The sequence below is a fragment of the Dendrobates tinctorius genome, unplaced genomic scaffold (assembly GCF_039654945.1).
Source record: "Dendrobates tinctorius isolate UK_male_01 unplaced genomic scaffold, ASM3965494v1 ptg000099l, whole genome shotgun sequence".
Lineage (NCBI taxonomy): Eukaryota > Metazoa > Chordata > Amphibia > Anura > Dendrobatidae > Dendrobates > Dendrobates tinctorius.
In genome coordinates this window covers 8776871-8799040 of record NW_027361767.1, presented here as the reverse complement: position 1 = coordinate 8799040, position 22170 = coordinate 8776871, and the positions used below count along the sequence as shown (strand labels likewise).

General features: G+C 43.8%; 1 protein-coding gene across 1 annotated transcript in view; it reads right to left on the bottom strand.

The window, feature by feature from the left end:
* The window catches only part of KRI1 (KRI1 homolog), a 30601-nt gene that overhangs the window by 1165 nt on the left and 7266 nt on the right, over nt 1-22170 (bottom strand). The window contains exons 7-18 of the mRNA XM_073587560.1: nt 14786-14879; nt 13278-13355; nt 10644-10777; nt 10108-10234; nt 9851-9946; nt 9547-9717; nt 9312-9387; nt 4856-4956; nt 4601-4751; nt 3177-3307; nt 3013-3077; nt 1781-1876 (exon numbers count right to left, since the gene is read on the bottom strand). Of these exons, the coding sequence (XP_073443661.1) occupies nt 1781-1876; nt 3013-3077; nt 3177-3307; nt 4601-4751; nt 4856-4956; nt 9312-9387; nt 9547-9717; nt 9851-9946; nt 10108-10234; nt 10644-10777; nt 13278-13355; nt 14786-14879 (1320 nt within the window). The remainder of the gene's footprint in view (nt 1-1780; nt 1877-3012; nt 3078-3176; nt 3308-4600; nt 4752-4855; nt 4957-9311; nt 9388-9546; nt 9718-9850; nt 9947-10107; nt 10235-10643; nt 10778-13277; nt 13356-14785; nt 14880-22170) is intronic.

Below are 22170 nucleotides of genomic sequence, written 5' to 3'. Positions count from 1 at the left end.
GACACTGGTGGGAGAAATCTAGTATCCCTCGGAACATAAGCTCACAGCCATTGTCTACCCCGCAGAAAGGAGCAGAGAGCACATGACAGAAATGAATCCCCCCCACCCGGGCCCATATACCAATCACACATCCTCCATCCTATAGGCACATCTTCCCTCTTTAAGGGATCATTGGTATGGAAGTCAGGGCAAATCCATCCAGCGCTTTGGTACTGACCACAGGGTCTCTTAAAGGGATCCCCGGTATGGAAGTCAGGGCAATTACCTTCAAATGCTCTGGTTCTGACCCCAGGCCTCTATTAAAGGGATCATTGGTATGGAAGTCAGGGCAAATCCATCCAGAGCTTTGGCTTTGACCCCACACATCTCTTAAAGGGATCCCCTGTATGGCTGTTAGGACCGTTCCATTCAGTCTGTGGTACTGACCACAGGGCCTCTTAAAGGGATCATTGGTATGGAAGTTAGGGCAATTACACTCGGCGCTCTGGTTCTGACCCCAGGCCCCTTTTAAAGGAATCCCCGGTATGGAAGTGAGGGCAAATCCACTCAGCGCTCTGGTTCTGACTCCAGGCTGACGTGGATTATTAGCGGGAGTAGTCTGGTGGCTGTGGCTGATGGGATTGTGTGGTAAATTATAGTGAATATGGCCATGCGGAGTGGGCGGGGCTATACACTCAGGTATATACACACACATACTATGCCCGGGCAGCGCCAGGCTCTTCAGCTAGTTATTAAATACTTTTAAAACACAAAAACTTAGGGAAACTATTCCTCAAAAAAAATTACTCTTTTTGGCAAACTTATTAGACCTTAAAAGAGAACCTGTATTAAAAATAAGCTCTGGAGGCAGATTCTCCGAGAGATCTATGCCCCACCCATAGGGTTTAACAGCTCATTTACATAAAGAGTGGATTCCTTTGGATTAAGACATCGAATTACGGATATCATGGTATCGTTTTACTCAGCTTCTAATGACCTACATGCCCATATGTATGGCTTAGGAGGGTTGATCCTACTGACAGATTCCCTTTAAATATGGGAGGTCCTATATTCCAAATTCTCATTTCCTGAACCAAACTGGAAAGCTGTTACAAAGAGCGTCTCAACAGACACTGAATTACACACTGTAATACTTATACCAAACCCAAACTTATAGCGATTTTTATATCTTAGTGGCTTAAAAATAAAAAAATACAATAATTATAAATTGGTCGCCATGTTCTGTCTCGTAAATGTATTTTTTTTCGGTCACTGGAGCAGTTTTTTTTTTTTTTTAGTCCATCCAAGAGACTTCTACTTGTGCTCGTTTGCTGGCTTGTTCTACATGCTGCGATCGTGGAGTGCTCCGGACAAACAACGATGTCCTACGAGGTGCAGCTTATTGCTGGACTTCACAGAACACCAAGATGGCCCAATGGGGGTATTCATCAGGCCCCCGGGCTGTCATAATAACCCATCGGCACCCAGGTATTGCGTTTAAAAGGGGACAATTAAATTGAGGCAGGACCCAGTAGCAGCGATCATACTGGAGGCAGATTCTGGCTGTGCAACTCAGCCGGCACCTGCCTTGTGTGGAGCCGATCAGCTCATACACTTCCCCCTAGATAGGTACTGTGACGTCCTGGGTACATTTGATTCCTGGAGGTCATTCTGGTTGGCTTAAGGTCAGTGGGGACCATCTACCAAGTAGGGACTGTCTAAAGCGGAGAACCCCTTTAAGCCAAGGATCCATTCACAGTAAAGGAGAAGGGACTGGTTAGAAAGTATACGATGAGCTCACCTGTGCGACAGAGACTTAAGGATTTGCTGCTTCTTCCAGGCGTTTTGCCCCTTCAGCCCGTAGATACTTTGATCGGCAATATCCTCCTTGTCAGATCTGGAACACAGATTTCATTTCTTTATTACCAAGACGTGACATGGGCGACCTGAGAAAATAATTCCTCCATTGTCCATTCATCTGGCCAAGTCATCTGACTAGTAGTGGGACCTACAACCTACAATTGATTGGGGGAGGGGGGTGGGTGTTCTAGTCAACACAATTCCTTACACCAACATCAAGCAAGGGTCATGATCACAGAATTAAAAAAAAAAAAAAAAAAATTGAAAAACTTTGAGGCTACGTGCCCACGTTACGTGTTAAAACGCACACTGAAAACTGGACTCCTTCCCAGAAATCGCGAGGTTTTTTCCGCACGATTTCACCACGATTCTGTTCGCAATTTTCTCAAGCACTTTCCAAGTGATTTGAAGCATCGCTTGGAAAGTGATTGACAGGTTGGTCACACTCGTCAAACATATGCGGCCTCAATAGTAAAAGATAAAATGTTAAAAATGATTAAAAAAATCGGGGTATATTTACCTTCCGACGTCCCGCGCTGCATTCCCGGCCTCAGCGTTCCCAGCGATGCCTTGCGAGACCTGTGATGACGTAGTCTCGTGTTGCTATAGTGATCTCGCGAGATCACGTCATTACAGGACCTTGCCGCAAGGCATTACTGGGAACGCTGAGGCCGGGAATGCAGCGCGGGACGCCGGAAGGTAAATATACCCCGATTTTTTTATTTTGTTTTTTACAGGGGTATGGTACCCAGGGCCTGGAGGACAGTCTCCTCTCCTCCACACCGTGGGTACCAACCGCACATGAGACGCTTAACTTCGCGCATGGTGGGCATAGCCACATGCGGGAAGTCAGCGATTCTCATGCATTCCTACGGGTGCGGAATCGCGGCAATTCTTTGCGATTCCGCACAAAAGAATGAGCATGCTGCGATTTTTTCCGCGCTGCGATTCCGCCGCAGAAAAAAGCGCAGCATTAGCACAGCATGTGCGGAATGCCATAGGAATGCATGGGGGGGCGTTCTGTACACAATTTTTAAACGTTTTCGCGCCAAAAACGCTTAAAAATCGCATCGTGGGCACACAGCCTAAAAGTAACTTTCCAGTCCTACTATGGACATTTACGGAAAATTTTCCCTAGGGGCCGGACTTGTGTCCTCTTCTCCTGGGACTCACCGATACATGCAGGTTTTCCTTAGAGAACACCATCTGTTCAAATCGCTGTCATCTGCTCCCAAAATCTGCAAGAAGAAACCTCCATTAGAGGTCGTCATACATGTATGTACACAGATCCCGCACCTCCAGCGCAACCCGCACCTCCAGCGCAACCACCTCCTCACCTCCTCCATTGTGAGTCCAAAGTCACAGGCCACCACCTGCCGGTACTTGAATCTGCACGGAAGATCGTCCACTATATCCTCATAATCTAACTTGTAATACTCCTCCACGTACTGCTGGAAGCTTTTATCATCTGTGCAGGATACAAAAATGGGGATAAGTCTGCACAAAGCTAGTCTAATGGGGGTCCGCCTTGAATGTCCATCAAAGAAATTATCCACTACTTCATATTAGGTAAAAAAAAAAGAAAAAAAAACTAAAAATAATTAAAAGAATATACAAAAAAAAAAGAAAAGACATGCTCACCTACCAGACTCCCAATACTCCTTTATTCTTCTGCCTGTGTCTTCCACCAGTGTCCTGGTGGGGGGACGTCAGCCAATTAGTGGCCACTGATTGGCTGCAGTGGTCACATTCCATCTAAGCTAAAAGAATCTGTCTCCAATGTTTCTTCTGCTTCGTATAAAATGTGACCACTGCAGCCGATCATCGGCCGCAGCATCTGACGTTTCCCTCCAGAAGAGGAGATCAGCAGGGTCTGTTAGAGTATGAACTAAAGTCACCATATTTTTTTTTTTGGTCTTATGGTATTTATTAACCCCTTCCCAATGTATAGGTACGTCATAGGTCAAGTCCTCCCCCCTTTGACCTAGGCTCTGGTGCTGAGCCCGCATCTTTCCCTACACCTGACAGCTGATTTGAGTCATGTGCAGCTAACAGCCGCGGTTGGAATAGAGAGCCCGAAAAATGAAGCCTTTATTTTTTTTTTCATCACTTAAAAAAAAAAAAGAACCTAGACATGTTTTGTATCTGCAAACTCGTAATGACCTGAAGGATCATGATGGCAGGTCAGTTTTAGCACTTTGTGAACCTGGTAAATAAAAAAACGAAAACACAATTGTGGAATTGCACTTTTTTGCAATTTCACTGTATTTGGATTCCCCTCCGTTTTTCAGTGCCTCATATGATAAAATCAATGGTGTCGTTCAAAAGTACAAAAAGTACAACTCGTCTTGCAAAAATAAAGCCCTCACACGGCCATGTTGATGGAAAAATAAAAAAGTTATGGCTCTCTGAAGTAGGGGAGGGAAAAAAAATAAAAACAAAAAAGGGTCGTGAAGGAGGTTAATGTTTTTTTGAGACAAATTCTGTAAGAAGTTTCTGCAGAAATTGAAAAAAAAAAAAAGTGTCATGTTCCGCTAAAATGTCACAAAATATACACTCAAAACAAAAAGTAAAGAGTTGTATGTACTTAGATATCAATAAAAGAGAGGGATACATTTGTGGAAGAAGAAAAACTTATGCAAAGGTTGCAATTGATGAATAAGTCCCCCACCCAAAAAAAAAAAGCTATAAATTCTGAATCTCCAGGTCATTACGAGTTCGCAGATACCAAACACCACTGCACATAAACTTTAGCACCCACCTGGGTTGAACACCGGCTTCTGTCTGCTCACGGCTTCTGCAAACTTCGACTTCTTCCTCTTCTTTACATTCTTCTCCTGCTCAAGTCTCATCTTTTTCCTTTCTTTACGAGACGGGCCAGGAGCGGCCTGAGGGTCGTACTCTGCATCCATCTGAAAGCAGAGATCTGTAGTGAGACCTTGATGGCAGAGACCATGTGGGATTTTCCAGAATCGGCCACATCAGTCCCCCAATAGGATGGGAACAGAGGTTTTACCACAAAGTCCGGATCGTCGCAATGAGGTGCAGAGACGTCCTCCGTATTGTCATCACCCTCTTGTTCTTCTGCTCCGGTCCATTTATCCCAATTCCAGTCCTCTGTGGGGAAGGGGGGGGGGGAAAGAAGACGAGAGTATAGAGGTCAATGGGTGTACAGAACCTCAAATCAGGATAAACAAATAAAGCTGCACTCTGCAGAGCTACAGCATGGAATTATGCAATATATGAAATATGAACAGCAATACTGCTCTAGATAATAGGTAAAAGCAGACGCTTAGCACATAATTTGGCCAATTCCTGCGCGCCCAGCAGCAACGACAAGGCGGTCTCCAATCTCCTGGCAACCAACCTGTCTAGTGTGAATACCTCTTCAAGAGGCTGCGGAGAACGCATGAATTGGCCAAATTATGTGCTAAGCGTCTCTATTTTTTCTTATTATCTAGAGCAGTAATGCTATTCATATTTCATATTACATAATTTCACGCCATAGCTCTACAGAGTGCAGCTTTATTAGATTGTTGTATATGAAGGTGGCTACTCCTAGTTCTCACCTGTTCACACTAGTTTTCTGATTTGGAAATGCCACTCAGTTTTTTGCTATTCTCAAATCAGGATAAGACATGTACACAGTGACTGCACCAGCAGAATAGTGAGTGCAGCTCTGGAGTATAATACAGGAGGTAACTCAGGATCAGTAATGTAATGTATGTACACAGTGACTGCACCAGCAGAATAGTGAGTGCAGCTCTGGAGTATAATACAGGAGGTAACTCAGGATCAGTAATGTAATGTATGTACACAGTGACTGCACCAGCAGAATAGTGAGTGCAGCTCTGGAGTATAATACAGGAGGTAACTCAGGATCAGTAATGTAATGTATGTACACAGTGACTGCACCAGCAGAATAGTGAGTGCAGCTCTGGAGTATAATACAGGAGGTAACTCAGGATCAGTAATGTAATGTATGTACACAGTGACTGTACCAGCAGAATAGTGAGTGCAGCTCTGGAGTATAATACAGGAGGTAACTCAGGATCAGTAATGTAATGTATGTACACAGTGACAGCACCAGCAGAATAGTGAGTGCAGCTCTGGAGTATAATACAGGATGTAACTCAGGGTCAGTAATGTAATGTATGTACACAGTGACTGCACCAGCAGAATAGTGAGTGCAGCTCTGGAGTATAATACAGGAGGTAACTCAGGATCAGTAATGTAATGTACGTACACAGTGACTGCACCAGCAGAATAGTGAGTGCAGCTCTGGAGTATAATACAGGATGTAACTCAGGATCAGTAATGTAATGTATGTACACAGTGACTGCACCAGCAGAATAGTGAGCGCAGCTCTGGGGTATAATACAGGATGTAACTCAGGATCAGTAATGTAATGTATGTACACAGTGACTGCACCACCAGAATAGTGAGCGCAGCTCTGGAGTATAATACAGGATGTAACTCAGGATCAGTAATGTATGTACACAGTGACTGCACCAGCAGAATAGTGAGTGCAGCTCTGGAGTATAATACAGGATGTAACTCAGGATCAGTAATGTAATGTATGTACACAGTGACTGCACCAGCAGAATAGTGAGTGCAGCTCTGGAGTATAATACAGGATGTAACTCAGGATCAATAATGTATTGTATGTACACAGTGACTGCACCAGCAGAATAGTGAGTGCGGCTCTGGGGTATAATTCAGGATGTAACTCAGGATCAGTAATGTAATGTATGTACACAGTGCACCAGCAGAATAGTGAGTGGGGCTCTGGGGTATAATACAGGCTGTAACTCAGGATCAGTAATGTATGTACACAGTGACTGCACCAGCAGAATAGTGAGTGCAGCTCTGGGGTATAATACAGGATGTAACTCAGGATCAGTAATGTAATGTATGTACACAGTGACTGCACCAGCAGAATAGTGAGTGCAGCTCTGGGAGTATAATGCAGGATGTAACTCAGAATCAGTAATGTAATGTATGTACACAGTGACTGCACCAGCAGAATAGTGAGTGCAGCTCTGGAGTATAATACAGGATGTAACTCAGGATCAGTAATGTAATGTATGTACACAGTGACTGCACCAGCAGAATAGTGAGTGCAGCTCTGGGGTATAATACAGGATGTAACTCAGGATCAGTAATGTAATGTATGTACACAGTGACTGCACCAGCAGAATAGTGAGTGCAGCTCTGGAGTATAATACAGGATGTAACTCAGGATCAGTAATGTAATGTATGTACACAGTGACTGCACCAGCAGAATAGTGAGTGCAGCTCTGGGGTATAATACAGGATGTAACTCAGGATCAGTAATGTAATGTATGTACACAGTGACTGCACCAGCAGAATAGTGAGTGCAGCTCTGGTGTATAATACAGGATGTAACTCAGGATCAGTAATGTAATGTATGTACACAGTGACTGCACCAGCAGAATAGTGAGTGCAGCTCTGGAGTATAATACAGGATGTAACTCAGGATCAGTAATGTAATGTATGTACACAGTGACTGCACCAGCAGAATAGTGAGTGCAGCTCTGGAGTATAATACAGGAGGTAACTCAGGATCAGTAATGTAATGTATGTACACAGTGACTGTACCAGCAGAATAGTGAGTGCAGCTCTGGAGTATAATACAGGAGGTAACTCAGGATCAGTAATGTAATGTATGTACACAGTGACAGCACCAGCAGAATAGTGAGTGCAGCTCTGGAGTATAATACAGGATGTAACTCAGGGTCAGTAATGTAATGTATGTACACAGTGACTGCACCACCAGAATAGTGAGCGCAGCTCTGGAGTATAATACAGGATGTAACTCAGGATCAGTAATGTATGTACACAGTGACTGCACCAGCAGAATAGTGAGTGCAGCTCTGGAGTATAATACAGGATGTAACTCAGGATCAGTAATGTAATGTATGTACACAGTGACTGCACCAGCAGAATAGTGAGTGCAGCTCTGGAGTATAATACAGGATGTAACTCAGGATCAATAATGTATTGTATGTACACAGTGACTGCACCAGCAGAATAGTGAGTGCGGCTCTGGGGTATAATTCAGGATGTAACTCAGGATCAGTAATGTAATGTATGTACACAGTGCACCAGCAGAATAGTGAGTGGGGCTCTGGGGTATAATACAGGCTGTAACTCAGGATCAGTAATGTATGTACACAGTGACTGCACCAGCAGAATAGTGAGTGCAGCTCTGGGGTATAATACAGGATGTAACTCAGGATCAGTAATGTAATGTATGTACACAGTGACTGCACCAGCAGAATAGTGAGTGCAGCTCTGGGAGTATAATGCAGGATGTAACTCAGAATCAGTAATGTAATGTATGTACACAGTGACTGCACCAGCAGAATAGTGAGTGCAGCTCTGGAGTATAATACAGGATGTAACTCAGGATCAGTAATGTAATGTATGTACACAGTGACTGCACCAGCAGAATAGTGAGTGCAGCTCTGGGGTATAATACAGGATGTAACTCAGGATCAGTAATGTAATGTATGTACACAGTGACTGCACCAGCAGAATAGTGAGTGCAGCTCTGGAGTATAATACAGGATGTAACTCAGGATCAGTAATGTAATGTATGTACACAGTGACTGCACCAGCAGAATAGTGAGTGCAGCTCTGGGGTATAATACAGGATGTAACTCAGGATCAGTAATGTAATGTATGTACACAGTGACTGCACCAGCAGAATAGTGAGTGCAGCTCTGGAGTATAATACAGGATGTAACTCAGGATCAGTAATGTAATGTATGTACACAGTGACTGCACCAGCAGAATAGTGAGTGCAGCTCTGGGGTATAATACAGGATGTAACTCAGGATCAGTAATGTAATGTATGTACACAGTGACTGCACCAGCAGAATAGTGAGTGCAGCTCTGGAGTATAATACAGGATGTAACTCAGGATCAGTAATGTAATGTATGTACACAGTGACTGCACCAGCAGAATAGTGAGTGCAGCTCTGGAGTATAATACAGGATGTAACTCAGGATCAGTAATGTAATGTATGTACACAGTGACTGCACCAGCAGAATAGTGAGTGCAGCTCTGGAGTATAATACAGGATGTAACTCAGGATCAGTAATGTAATGTATGTACACAGTGACTGCACCAGCAGAATAGTGAGTGCAGCTCTGGGGTATAATACAGGATGTAACTCAGGATCAGTAATGTAATGTATGTACACAGTGACTGCACCAGCAGAATAGTGAGTGCAGCTCTGGAGTATAATACAGGATGTAACTCAGGATCAGTAATGTAATGTATGTACACAGTGACTGCACCAGCAGAATAGTGAGTGCAGCTCTGGAGTATAATACAGGATGTAACTCAGGATCAGTACAATAATGCAGTGTAATAGATCCCTTATGCAACTAAATATACTAAAAAATGTTCAGACCAGAGATCTTTAGTAGAAAATATTCACCTTCCATTTCATCTTCATCCTCAAACTGTGGTTTCTGAGATTCCTCTACGCCATAGTAGTCATCTCCAAAACATTTCTGTCAGGAAGAAGTGGTCAAAGATCAGTGAACAGCAGCTGTGCCACGAGGAGCCTTGGATCCAGCACCAACCCCCCGTCTGTCCGCTGCGTATCTGAGCATGTAGGTGGCAAATGTACATTTGGTTTGAGGATCGACTAATGTCCGTACAGAACATACCTGCATAATCTCATCATGCTTTGCTGGGTCAAAATCATCCATCAAATCCTCCTCCGTCACTCCGAAGTGCTGATCCCCAGACAACTCGCGCAACTTCTGCACTTTCCCCTGCAATTCTTTACGCTTCAAATTTTTTAGCTGCTTCAGATCTTCTTGTATTTTCTCTTTTTCCTGAAATTACAACAGATCATCATAGAACTAGAGGAGAAAACGCCAGATCTATCTTCCTAGAAGAGAGATTCATTATATTCCTGGTCACAAGACAATATGATGGCAGTTGCCTTCCTGTAGGTAAGTTGCTCACCTTCTTCTTTCTCTCCTTTATCTCTTCCCGCTTCCTCTTCCTCCGATCATCTTTCCTTCTTACTGATTGTGCGATAGTTCTGGGGAAAGTCTTTATCTGCGCACACAATACATCACTGTCAGTCATACAGGGATAGAGAGCAGACCATGGCTGTCATGTGATCACGGCTTTCCTGTGACATCTCCCGATCCTGGCTCTCTCTCCAGGCGGAGGAGACACAACACAATCCCATTCCTCAACACTCACTCATAACATACCAAATCAGAATCGGGTTCCTCAAATCGAAAGTTGTATTTTCTCTCAAAATCTTCCTGTTTCTTTAGGAAAAGTTCACCCTCGTCCTCTGAGTCTGAGATGTGCAACTCCTTCTCCAAAGCTGGGGGGCTGCAGGGAGAGATGGGGGCGCAATCAGCACCTATTACCTCCCTAATAATACACATCTGAACTGTAATAATATTAATGGGGCGTAGCCTCCATCACACCAATCAGATTGCTGGAGATGTGCGTGTGTGTATGTATATATATAGTATGTGTCTGTGTGTGTGTGTGTGTATATATATATATATATATATATATATATATATATATATATATATATATATATATATATATAGTGTATGTATATATATATATATATATATATATATATATATATATATATATATATATATATATATACACACATATACACACACACTTATACACAGCTGTATGTAGGGTTATAAAAAGTTTTGCATCACCATTTTCCAGGCCCCATACCCTTTTCTCTATATTTCCATATAACACATCTCACCATTCCTCATCTTCGTCGTCTTCCTCCTCCTTCTCAGACTCTTCGTCCTTATACTCCTTGTTCAGAATATAATCTCTCAGGAATTTCTCCCCATCATCCAGAGCAGGGTTACTCCAATATTCCTTTAGATGATCCTACAAAAAGAAAAAAAAAAAAAAAAAGACCCGAATCAGTGCCTCGCCCTCCATCTCACCCTGCACTGTATCATGGATGCTGCGGCTACCAACCAAAATCCTAAGAAGTCATGGCCAATATCTCAGCTCTGAGAGGGGTCGATACCCAGCCTTGCCGAACTCCCTAAAGGAGATGTGTGTCACGAGAGATAATGCCACATCTGTAGGATATGTCAGAGAGACCACATTTATCTCCATTATTGTAGGTCCCAAGATCTCCCTTTACAGCAGGGGTCCGACCAGAAGCTAGCAGGACAGCCACATGAACCAGCTCTCTCCATATACAGCCAAGCGCATCTGCATTGCTCATAGATCTCCCACCAGAACTAAATAGTCATCTGATACAACACTTGAAACAACATGTATCTAAAGGTCAAAAGTGGCCACGTTTTGCTCTTAGTTAGTTGCCGCCGCTCTCCCGAGTTTCCCCATTTTTTTTTCAAAATCCACCGTACGGTTCCAGAGATATGATCCTTTTAAGTCAGTTGTAATTTTAATGCGCTTTACTAAAAGGGGTGTGGCCTACAGGGTAATTATGCAGATCAGTCTAAAGACCCGCCCCTGCGGAGCCAGTGAAATATAAACCCTACATAAAAGGCCCATATCTCTGGAACTGTGTGGCAGAACTTCAAAAAAAAAAACTCAATACACAAGTGAGCAATGGGAATAAAATAAAATGGGCTGCTATTAAACTTGTAACAGATCCTCAAAGGGCTGATAACAGATATCAATGGCATACAGGCAAAACTCTAAGTTGCCAAGCGAATTTCAATTGCAATTATGTATGGCGAGAGATCTCTGGTGATTCTAAACCCCTTAATGACCGGGCCAATTTTTACAATTCTGACCCCTGTCACTTTATGAGGTTATAGTTCAGGAACGCTTCAACGGATCCCGCTGATTCTGAGACTGTTTTTTCGTGACATATTGTACTTCATGGTAGTGGTAAAATTTCTTCTGTATGACTTACATTTATGGAAAAAAAAGGAAATTTGGCAAAAATCTTGAAAATTTTGCAATTTTAAAATTTTTTATTTTTTGCCCCCTTAAATCAGAGAGTCATATCGCACAAAATAGATAATAAATAACATTTCCCACATGTCTGCTTTACATCTGCACAATTTTGGAAACCTAACTTTCTTTTTTTAAGGACGTTATAAGGGTTAAAAGTTGACCAGCGATTTCTCATTTTTCCAACAAAACTTACAAAACCACATCTGAAGTCACTTTGAGGGGTCTATATAACAGAAAATACCCAAAAGTGACACCATTCTAAAAACTGCACCCCTCAAGGAGCTCAAAACCACATTCAAGAAGTTTATTAACCCTTCAAGTGCTTCACGAGAACTAAAGAAATGTGGAAGGAAAAAATGAACATTTTACTTTTTTTCACCAAAAAATTTACTTTGGAACCAAACTTTATTTTCACAAGGGTATCAGGAGAAAATGGACCACAAAATTTGTTGTGCAATTTCTCCTGAGTACGCCAACAGCACCGTATGACTTTTTGAACGCAAAATTGGCTGGAATAAATGGTGGCGCCATGTCACGTTTGGAGACCCCCTTATGTGCCTAAACAGTGGAAACCCCCCAATTCTAACTCCAACCTTAACACAGCCCTAACCTCAACCCCTACGACACCCCTAACTCTAATCCCAACCCTAACTATAACCCCCAACTCTAACCCCAATGGAAAAACGGAAATACTGTTTTGTTTTTTAATTATTTTTACCTAACTAAGGGGGTGATAAAGGGGGGGTTTATTTACTATTTTTTTATTTTGATCACTGAGTTAGGGTCTATCACAGTGATCAAAATGCACCCCCCCCCGTTTTCTTCCCGGAAGAAGACGCCGCCGGCCGGGGAACATCACGGGGGGGCTCAGGGGACCCAATTTCTCTCTCCTCTGATGTGCGATGACATCAGAGGAGAGAGAGAAATAAATGGGAAATGAGACTTTTTTTTTTTTTTTTTTTTATTTAAACTGACCCGAATCATGTTCTCCGGGGTAGCCAAGACCCTGAAGAATTTGACACTGGCGCTGAGGAATAAGTACCCTTAACTGCCGCTGTTAAAAGGCGTATCGGCGGTCGTTAAGTGGTTAAAGGTTTCTGATTAAAAATATATCAGACAGAATCTGACATCATATCATTTATGTACCAGGTGACAACCTTCCTGGCCCCGTGTATTTCTTGGTGGTCACTAAATCTCCTCCTGGCTGCTGATTTCTGCTGCAGCGCAGTAGACCGCAGTTTGCGCCATGCATGTGGCACGCACGCAGCAGTACCGAGCGCAGCCGGCCGCCTCTCCTGGCCCGTCCACCTCCATCTGCAGCTATGGAGTAACACGACATGAAATGATCTGTGTAACCTATAGGGATACCATTACTTGTGTAATGCCAAGTAGACTGCTCCATTCACCGCATGCTTTTATGTGCGACCCGGGCACATCTATTACTCACCATTTCCTTCACATCATCTAAGTTTTCAATATCTTTCTGTCCTCTGAGCCAAGCGATGTATTCTTCATCCTCCTGCTCCTGCAAGATGATCGTGAAAAAATGTTATGTCAATAAACCACCTCAGTCTATGGTAATGTCTTACCCTACAACACATAGAAAAAATTACGATCATAGGTCCAAAAATAATATGAAAAATTCATACAAAAAATCCTTTATTAGATAAAACATACAGGTAAGGTATAACACCACTTTTGTGCAAACAGCAAGAATATTGACGACATTCGGACGTCACACTGAAGCCTCCTCATTACATCATGTAATAAAAAGCTGATCATCATACATATAATTATAATCCCCTGAGTCTGACACAATGAAAGAAATACACAGTCATTATAGAAACTATTGTGCCAAAGAGTAAGGCTCAACCAGTGCATGGGTGGAAATGAGCACTTACTAAACAATCACAGGCAAGAAATATCCGGCAGTGATCATACCTTATAGGCAAAATGACAACAGGGGGCAAGAGGCCACAGCATTCGGCGTCCAAGCGTCTCCCCGACGCACGTTTCGGAGCCCTGCTCCTTCTTCAGGGCTCCGAAACGTGCGTCGGGGAGACGCTTTGACGCCGAACGCTGTGGCCTCTTGCCCCCTGTTGTCATTTTGCCTATAAGGTATGATCACTGCCGGATATTTCTTGCCTGTGATTGTTTAGTAAGTGCTCATTTCCACCCATGCACTGGTTGAGCCTTACTCTTTGGCACAATAGTTTCTATAATGACTGTGTATTTCTTTCATTGTGTCAGACTCAGGGGATTATAATTATATGTATGATGATCAGCTTTTTATTACATGATGTAATGAGGAGGCTTCAGTGTGACGTCCGAATGTCGTCAATATTCTTGCTGTTTGCACAAAAGTGGTGTTATACATTACCTGTATGTTTTATCTAATAAAGGATTTTTTGTATGAATTTTTCATATTTTTGGACCTATGATCGTAATTTTTTCTATGTGTTGTGCGGTTTCATACTGCGATCTGTCCACACTTTAGTCCATGATAGTTGTACCTAATTTATTGCCTCCTTATATATATATATATAATCTAGCATGTTTCTGGTACCTATGTTGAATTGCTTTCTTAATGTCTTACCCTGTGGCACTAAAAACACTACAGAACTACAATGCCCAGAATGCCTTAGGCATCGTCAGATCCACAGGTAGGAGAAAGCTACAGCTACGTCCATAGAAAGATAATACTGCCCTCTAGTGGACAAAGGGGGCACTGCCAGGTAAAGAGTTCTAGTAATGAAACTTCCCGTTTCTTCCTGCAGCCTGAGCAGAGATGGCCAATGTCGAAGCCATGAGCGGGGCACGGCTCATCACACCGCACCGACGCGTGGAACGGCTCATCACACCGCACCGACGCGTGGAACGGCTCATCACACCGCACCGACGCGGGGCACGGCTCATCACACCGCACCGACGCGGGGCACGGCTCATCACACTTACCTGTTCTTTCTTGGTTTTGGAGCGTTTTGTTAGCAGATTTGCTGCAGCCTCATCCTCTTCATCATCGTCACTGTCCTCAACAAACTGACGGAAACTGAAGAGTCAGAAAAAGACACAGTTATGACAGTCACCTTTTGGTGGGAAGGGCAGACTCCATGTTACACAGCTCCTCCCTCCTGTCACCCTGTGGTGGGAGGAGCAGACCCCATGTCATAGTAACATAGTTATTAAGGTTGAAGGAAGATTTTAAGTCCATCTAGTTCAACCCATATCCTATCCTAACTTGCCCTAACAGGTTGATCTAGAGGAAGGCAAAAAATCCCATGTGGCAAACAGTAAGCTTCACATTGGGGAAAAAAATTCCTTCCCGACTCCACATACGGCAATCAGACTAGCTCCCTGGATCAACGCAATATTAAGGAAACTAGTGTATATACCCTGTAATATTATACTTTTCAAGAAAGGCATCCAGTCCCTTCTTAAATTTTAGTAGGGAATCACTCATTACAACATCATATGGCAGAGAGTTCCATAGTCTCACTGCTCTTACAGTAAAGAATCCACGTCTGTCATTATGCTTAAACCTTCTTTCCTCCAGACGTAGAGGATGCCCCCTTGTCCCATCACAGGTCTAAGAGTAAAAAGATCATTAGAAAGGACTTTGTATTGTCCCCGCATATACAGTGGGGCAAAAAAGTATTTAGTCAGTCAGCAATAGTGCAAGTTCCACCACTTAAAAAGATGAGAGGCGTCTGTAATTTACATCATAGGTAGACCTCAACTATGGGAGACAAACTGAGAAAAAAAAATCCAGAAAATCACATTGTCTGGTTTTTTTTCATTTTATTTGCATATTATGGTGGAAAATAAGTATTTGGTCAGAAACAAGCAATCAAGATTTCTGGCTCTCACAGACCTGTAACTTCTTCTTTAAGAGTCTCCTCTTTCCTCCACTCATTACCTGTAGTAATGGCACCTGTTTAAACTTGTTATCAGTATAAAAGACACCTGTGCACACCCTCAAACAGTCTGACTCCAAACTCCACTATGGTGAAGACCAAAGAGCTGTCAAAGGACACCAGAAACAAAATTGTAGCCCTGCACCAGGCTGGGAAGACTGAATCTGCAATAGCCAACCAGCTTGGAGTGAAGAAATCAACTGTGGGAGCAATAATTAGAAAATGGAAGACATACAAGACCACTGATAATCTCCCTCGATCTGGTGCTCCACGCAAAATCCCACCCCGTGGGGTCAGAATGATCACAAGAACGGTGAGCAAAAATCCCAGAACCACGCGGGGGGACCTAGTGAATGAACTGCAGAGAGCTGGGACCAATGTAACAAGGCCTACCATAAGTAACACACTACGCCACCATGGACTCAGATCCTGCAGTGCCAGACGTGTCCCACTGCTTAAGCCTGTACATGTCCGGGCCCGTCTGAAGTTTGCTAGAGAGCATTTGGATGATCCAGAGGAGTTTTGGGAGAATGTCCTATGGTCTGATGAAACCAAACTGGAACTGTTTGGTAGAAACACAACTTGTCGTGTTTGGAGGAAAAAGAATACTGAGTTGCATCCATCAAACACCATACCTACTGTAAAGCATGGTGGTGGAAACATCATGCTTTGGGGCTGTTTCTCTGCAAAGGGGCCAGGACGACTGATCCGGGTACATGAAAGAATGAATGGGGCCATGTATCGTGAGATTTTGAGTGCAAACCTCCTTCCATCAGCAAGGGCATTGATGATGAAACGTGGCTGGGTCTTTCAACATGACAATGATCCAAAGCACACCGCCAGGGCAACGAAGGAGTGGCTTCGTAAGAAGCATTTCAAGGTCCTGGAGTGGCCTAGCCAGTCTCCAGATCTCAACCCTATAGAAAACCTTTGGAGGGAGTTGAAAGTCCGTGTTGCCAAGCGAAAAGCCAAAAACATCACTGCTCTAGAGGAGATCTGCATGGAGGAATGGGCCAACATACCAACAACAGTGTGTGGCAACCTTGTGAAGACTTACAGAAAACGTTTGACCTCTGCCATTGCCAACAAAGGATATATCACAAAGTATTGAGATGAAATTTTGTTTCTGACCAAATACTTATTTTCCACCATAATATGCAAATAAAATAAAAAAAAAAAAACAGACAATGTGATTTTCTGGATTTTTTTTTCTCAGTTTGTCTCCCATAGTTGAGGTCTACCTATGATGTAAATTACAGACGCCTCTCATCTTTTTAAGTGGTGGAACTTGCACTATTGCTGACTGACTAAATACTTTTTTGCCCCACTGTATTTATACATTGTAATAAGATCACCCCTAAGCCTTCGATTTTCCAAACTAAATAACCCCAAGTGTAATAACCTGTCTTGGTATTGCAGACCCCCCAGTTCCCTAATAACCTTGGTCGCTCTTCTCTGCACCCGCTCCAGTTCAGCTATGTCTTTCTTAGGCTGGTTTCACATTAGCGTTGAAACAACGCTGCGCACTGCGTCGGTAAGCCCCGCCCCGATCCGGCTCCCTGCCCACCCCATCCGGGATCACCGCCTACTATCGCATTTGCACGCATGCGATCGGCGCACCCTATCTTTAGCATAGGGTGCGCAGATCATGCGCCGCCAGTGTGAAAGTAGCGTGCTGCGCACCTCTGACGGTGCGCCGTGCGTGCCCAAATGCAACATGTTGCATTTGGGCGCGCACGGCTCACCGTCAGAAGTGCGCAGCACGCTACTTTCACACTGGCAGCGCATGATCTGCGCACCCTATGCTAAAGATAGGGTGCGCCGATCGCATGCGTGCAAATGCGATAGTAGGCGGTGATCCCGGATGGGGTGGGCAGGGAGCCGGATCGGGGCGGGGCTTACCGACGCAGTGCGCAGCGTTGTTTCAACGCTAATGTGAAACCAGCCTTACACACCGGAGACCAGAACTGTACACAGTATTCTAAGTGTGGTCGCACTAGTGACTTATATAGAGGTAAAATTATGTTCTCCTCATGAGCATCTATGCCTCTTTTAATGCATCCCATTATTTTATTTGCCTTTGCAGCAGCTGCCTGACACTGGCCACTAAATGAGAGTTTGTCGTCCACCCATACACCCAGGTCTTTTTCAGTGACTGTTTTGCCCAGTGTTTTACAATTAATCACATAATTATACATCTTGTTCGTTCTACCCAAGTGCATGACCTTACATTTATCCCCATTAAAGCTCATTTGCCATTAAAGCTCATTATCAGCCCAAGCTTCTAGTTTACATAAATCCTCCTGTAATATAAAATTGTCCTCCTCTGTATTGATTACCCTGCAGAGTTTAGTGTCATCTGCAAATATTGAAATTCCACTCTCTATGCCCCCTACAAGGTCATTAATATGTTAAAAAGAAGCAGGCCCAAAACTGACCCCTGTGGTACCCCACTGCTAACCGTGACCCAGTCCGAGTGTGCTCCATTAATAACCACCCTTTGTTTCCTATCCCTGAGCCAGCTCTTAACCCACCTACACACATTTTCCTCTATCCCCATTGTTCTCATTTTATGTATCAACCTTTTGTGTGGCACCGTATCAAAAGCTTTTGAAAAGTCTATGTACACCACGTCCACTGCATTCCCTTGGTCCAGTCCTGAACTTACCTCTTCATAAAAGCTTATCAGATTAGTCTGACAGGAACGGTCCCTTGTAAACCCATGTTGATATTGGGTCATGAGGTTATTCTTCTCCAGATACTCCAGTATAGTATCTCTTAGAAAACCTTCCAGGATTTTACCCACAGTTGAGGTTAAACTTACTGGCCTATAATTTCCAAGTTCAGTTTTTGTCCCCTTTTTGAATATTGGCACCACATTTGCTATACGCCATTCCTGTGGTACAGACCCTGTTATTATGGAATCTTTAAAGATTAAAAATAATGGTCTATCTATGACTGTGCTTAATTCCTGCAGTACTCGGGGGTGTATCCCATCTGGGCCCGGGGATTTGTCAATTTTAGTGATTTGTAGACGCCGCTGTACTTCCTGCTGGGTTTAGCAGGTGACATTTAACGGAGAATTTTTATCCCTGATCATGTTATCCGTCATGGGATTTTCTTGTGTAAATACTGTTGAAAAAAGTCATTTAGCATATTGGCTTTTTCCTCATCCTCATCCACCATTTCACCCAGACTATTTTTAAGGGGGCCAACACTATCATTTTTTAGCTTCTTACTATTTATGTAGTTAAAGAATATTTTGGGATTATTTTTACTTTCTCTGGCAATGAGTCTCTCTGTCTCAATCTTTGCTGTCTTGATTTGCTTTTTACAGAATTTATTTAATCTTCTGTATTGATTTAATGCCTCATCACTACCTACTTGCTTTAATTCTCTAAATGCTTTATTTTTGTCCCTTATTGCGCCCCTTACAGCTCTATTTAGCCATAGTGGTTTCCTCCTATTTCTCGCATGTTTATTCCCATACGGTATATATTGTGCACAGCTCCTATTCAGGATGCTAATAAACGTCTCCCATTTTCTTTGTGTATTTTTATGTCTCAGGATATCGTCCCAGTTAATTGCACCAGGATCATCTCTCATCCGCTGGAAATTTGCTTTCCTGAAGTTTAGTGTCCTTGTAACCCCTCTACTACACATCTTATTAAAGGATACATGAAAACTTATTATTTTGTGATCACTATTACCCAAGTGACCCCCAACCCTTACATTTGATATGCGGTCCGGCCTGTTGGTTAATATTAGGTCTAGCAGTGCCCCCCATCTTGTTGGGTCCTGAACCAGTTGTGAAAGGTAATTGTCTCTCATAGTTGTCAGAAACCTATCACCTTTGCTGGAACTGCAGGTTTCGGTTCCCCAATGTATTTCAGGGTAGTTGAAGTCCCCCATAATAATGACTTCTCCTTGAGTCGCTGTTTCATCTATTTGCTTTATGAGGATATTCTCTGTTGCTTCCATTATTTTTGGAGACTTATAACAAACCCCTATCAGTAATTTATTATTTTTCCCCCCTCCCCTTATCTCTACCCACAGGGACTCTACATTTTCATTAGATTCATATACACTCACTGGCCACTTTATTAGGTACACCTGTCCAACTGTGTGTTAAGACTTAATTTCTAATCAGCCAATCACATGGCGGCAACTCAGTGCATTTAGGCATGTAGACATGGTCAAGACAATCTCCTGCAGTTCAAACCGAGCATCAGTATGGGGAAGAAAGGTGATTTGAGTGCCTTTGAACGTGGCATGATTGTTGGTGCCAGAAGGGCTGGTCTGAGTATTTCAGAAACTGCTGATCTACTGGGATTTTCACGCACAACCATCTCTAGGGTTTACAGAGAATGGTCCGAAAAAGAAAAAAAATCCAGTGAGCGGCAGTTCTGTGGCCGGAAATGCCTTGTTGATGCCAGAGGTCAGAGGAGAATGGGCATACTGGTTCGAGCTGATAGAAAGGCAACAGTGACTCAAATTGCCACCCGTTACAACCAAGGTAGGCAGAAGAGCATCTCTGAACGCACAGTGCGTCGAACTTTGAGGCAGATGGGCTACAGCAGCAGAAGACCACACTGGGTACCACTCCTCTCAGCTAAGAACAGGAAACTGAGGCTACAATTTGCACAAGCTCATCGAAATTGGACAGTAGAAGATTGGAAAAACGTTGCCTGGTCTGATGAGTCTCGATTTCTGCTGCGACATTCGGATGGTCGGGTCAGAATTTGGCGTAAACAACATGAAAGCATGGATCCATCCTGCCTTGTATCAACGGTTCAGGCTGGTGGTGGTGGTGTCATGGTGTGGGGAATTTTTTCTGGGCACTCTTTGGGCCCCTTGGTACCAATTGAGCATCGTTGCAACGCCACAGCCTACCTGAGTATTGTTGCTGACCATGTCCATCCCTTTATGACCACAATGTACCCAACATCTGATGGCTACTTTCAGCAGGATAATGCGCCATGTCATAAAGCTCGAATCATCTCAGATTGGTTTCTTGAACATGACAATGAGTTTACTGTACTCAAATGGCCTCCTCAGTCACCAGATCTCAATCCAATAGAGCATCTTTGGGATGTGGTGGAACGGGAGATTCGCATCAGGGATGTGCAGCCGACAAATCTGCGCCAACTGTGTGATGCCATCATGTCAATATGGTCCAAAATCTCTGAGGAATGCTTCCAGCACCTTGTTGAATCTCTGCCACGAAGAATTGAGGCAGTTCTGAAGGCAAAAGGGGGTCCAACCACTTACTAGCATGGTGTACCTAATAAAGTGGCCAGTGAGTGTATATTATCACGCAGGATGGGTATTAAGGATGATTTTACATATAAACACCCCCCTCCCCCTCGCTTATTAGTACTGTCATTTCTGAACAGACTATAGCCCTGTAAATTATCCGCCCGGTCACGGCTCTCATCCAGCCATGTCTCAGATATCCCCACCATGTCAGAATTATGCTCCAACAACATTAACTCCAATTCTTCCATTTTGTTGGCGAGGCTTCTGGCATTAGTATACATGCACTTTATGTATCTCTCTGTACCTCTATTCTTTCTTAAATTATTAACTGTTCTAACGCCACCCCCCATGCCACCTCCACCCCCATGTCATTATTTGTGCCCAGGTCTCTATCTGCACTGTCTTCCCCTCCTATAAAAGGAATACCCTCCCCCCCGTCCCTAGTTTAAACACTCCTCCAACCTTCTAGCCGTTTTCTCCCCCAGCACAGCTGCACCCTCCCCATTGAGGTGCAGCCCGTCCCTAGCGTAGAACCTGTAGCCAACTGAGAAGTCAGCCCAGTTCTGCAGGAACCCAAACCCCTCCTTCCTACACCAATTCCTGAGCCACTTATTAACCTCCCTAATCTCCCGTTGCCTCTCTGGCGTGGCACGTGGTACAGGAAGTATTTCCGAAAATACCACCTTGGAGGTCCTTGCTTTAAGCTTACAGCCTAATTCCCTGAAATCATCTTTAAGGACCTTCCACCTACCTCTAACTTTGTCATTTGTGCCAATGTGCACCATGACCGCTGGATCCTCACCAGCCCCTCCCAGTAATCTGTCAACCCGATCAGCGATGTGTCGGACTCGAGCGCCAGGTAGGCAGCACACCGTTCGACGATCCCTGTCTTTGTGACAGATTGCCCTATCTGTTCCCCTAATAATTGAGTCTCCCACTACCAGAACCTGTCTGGCCTGCCCTGCTCTCCTATTTCCCCACTTACTGGAGCAGACACTCCTCCGGCTTTCAGAGGACATGCCTTGCTGCAGCAGTGCTACTCCTGCACTAACACTCCCCTCATCTGCCAACTTAGCAAACTTATTGGGGTGTGCCACATAGCTCCTCCCTCCTGTCACTCTGTGGTGGGAGGAGCAGACCCCATGTCACATAGCTCCTCCCTCCTGT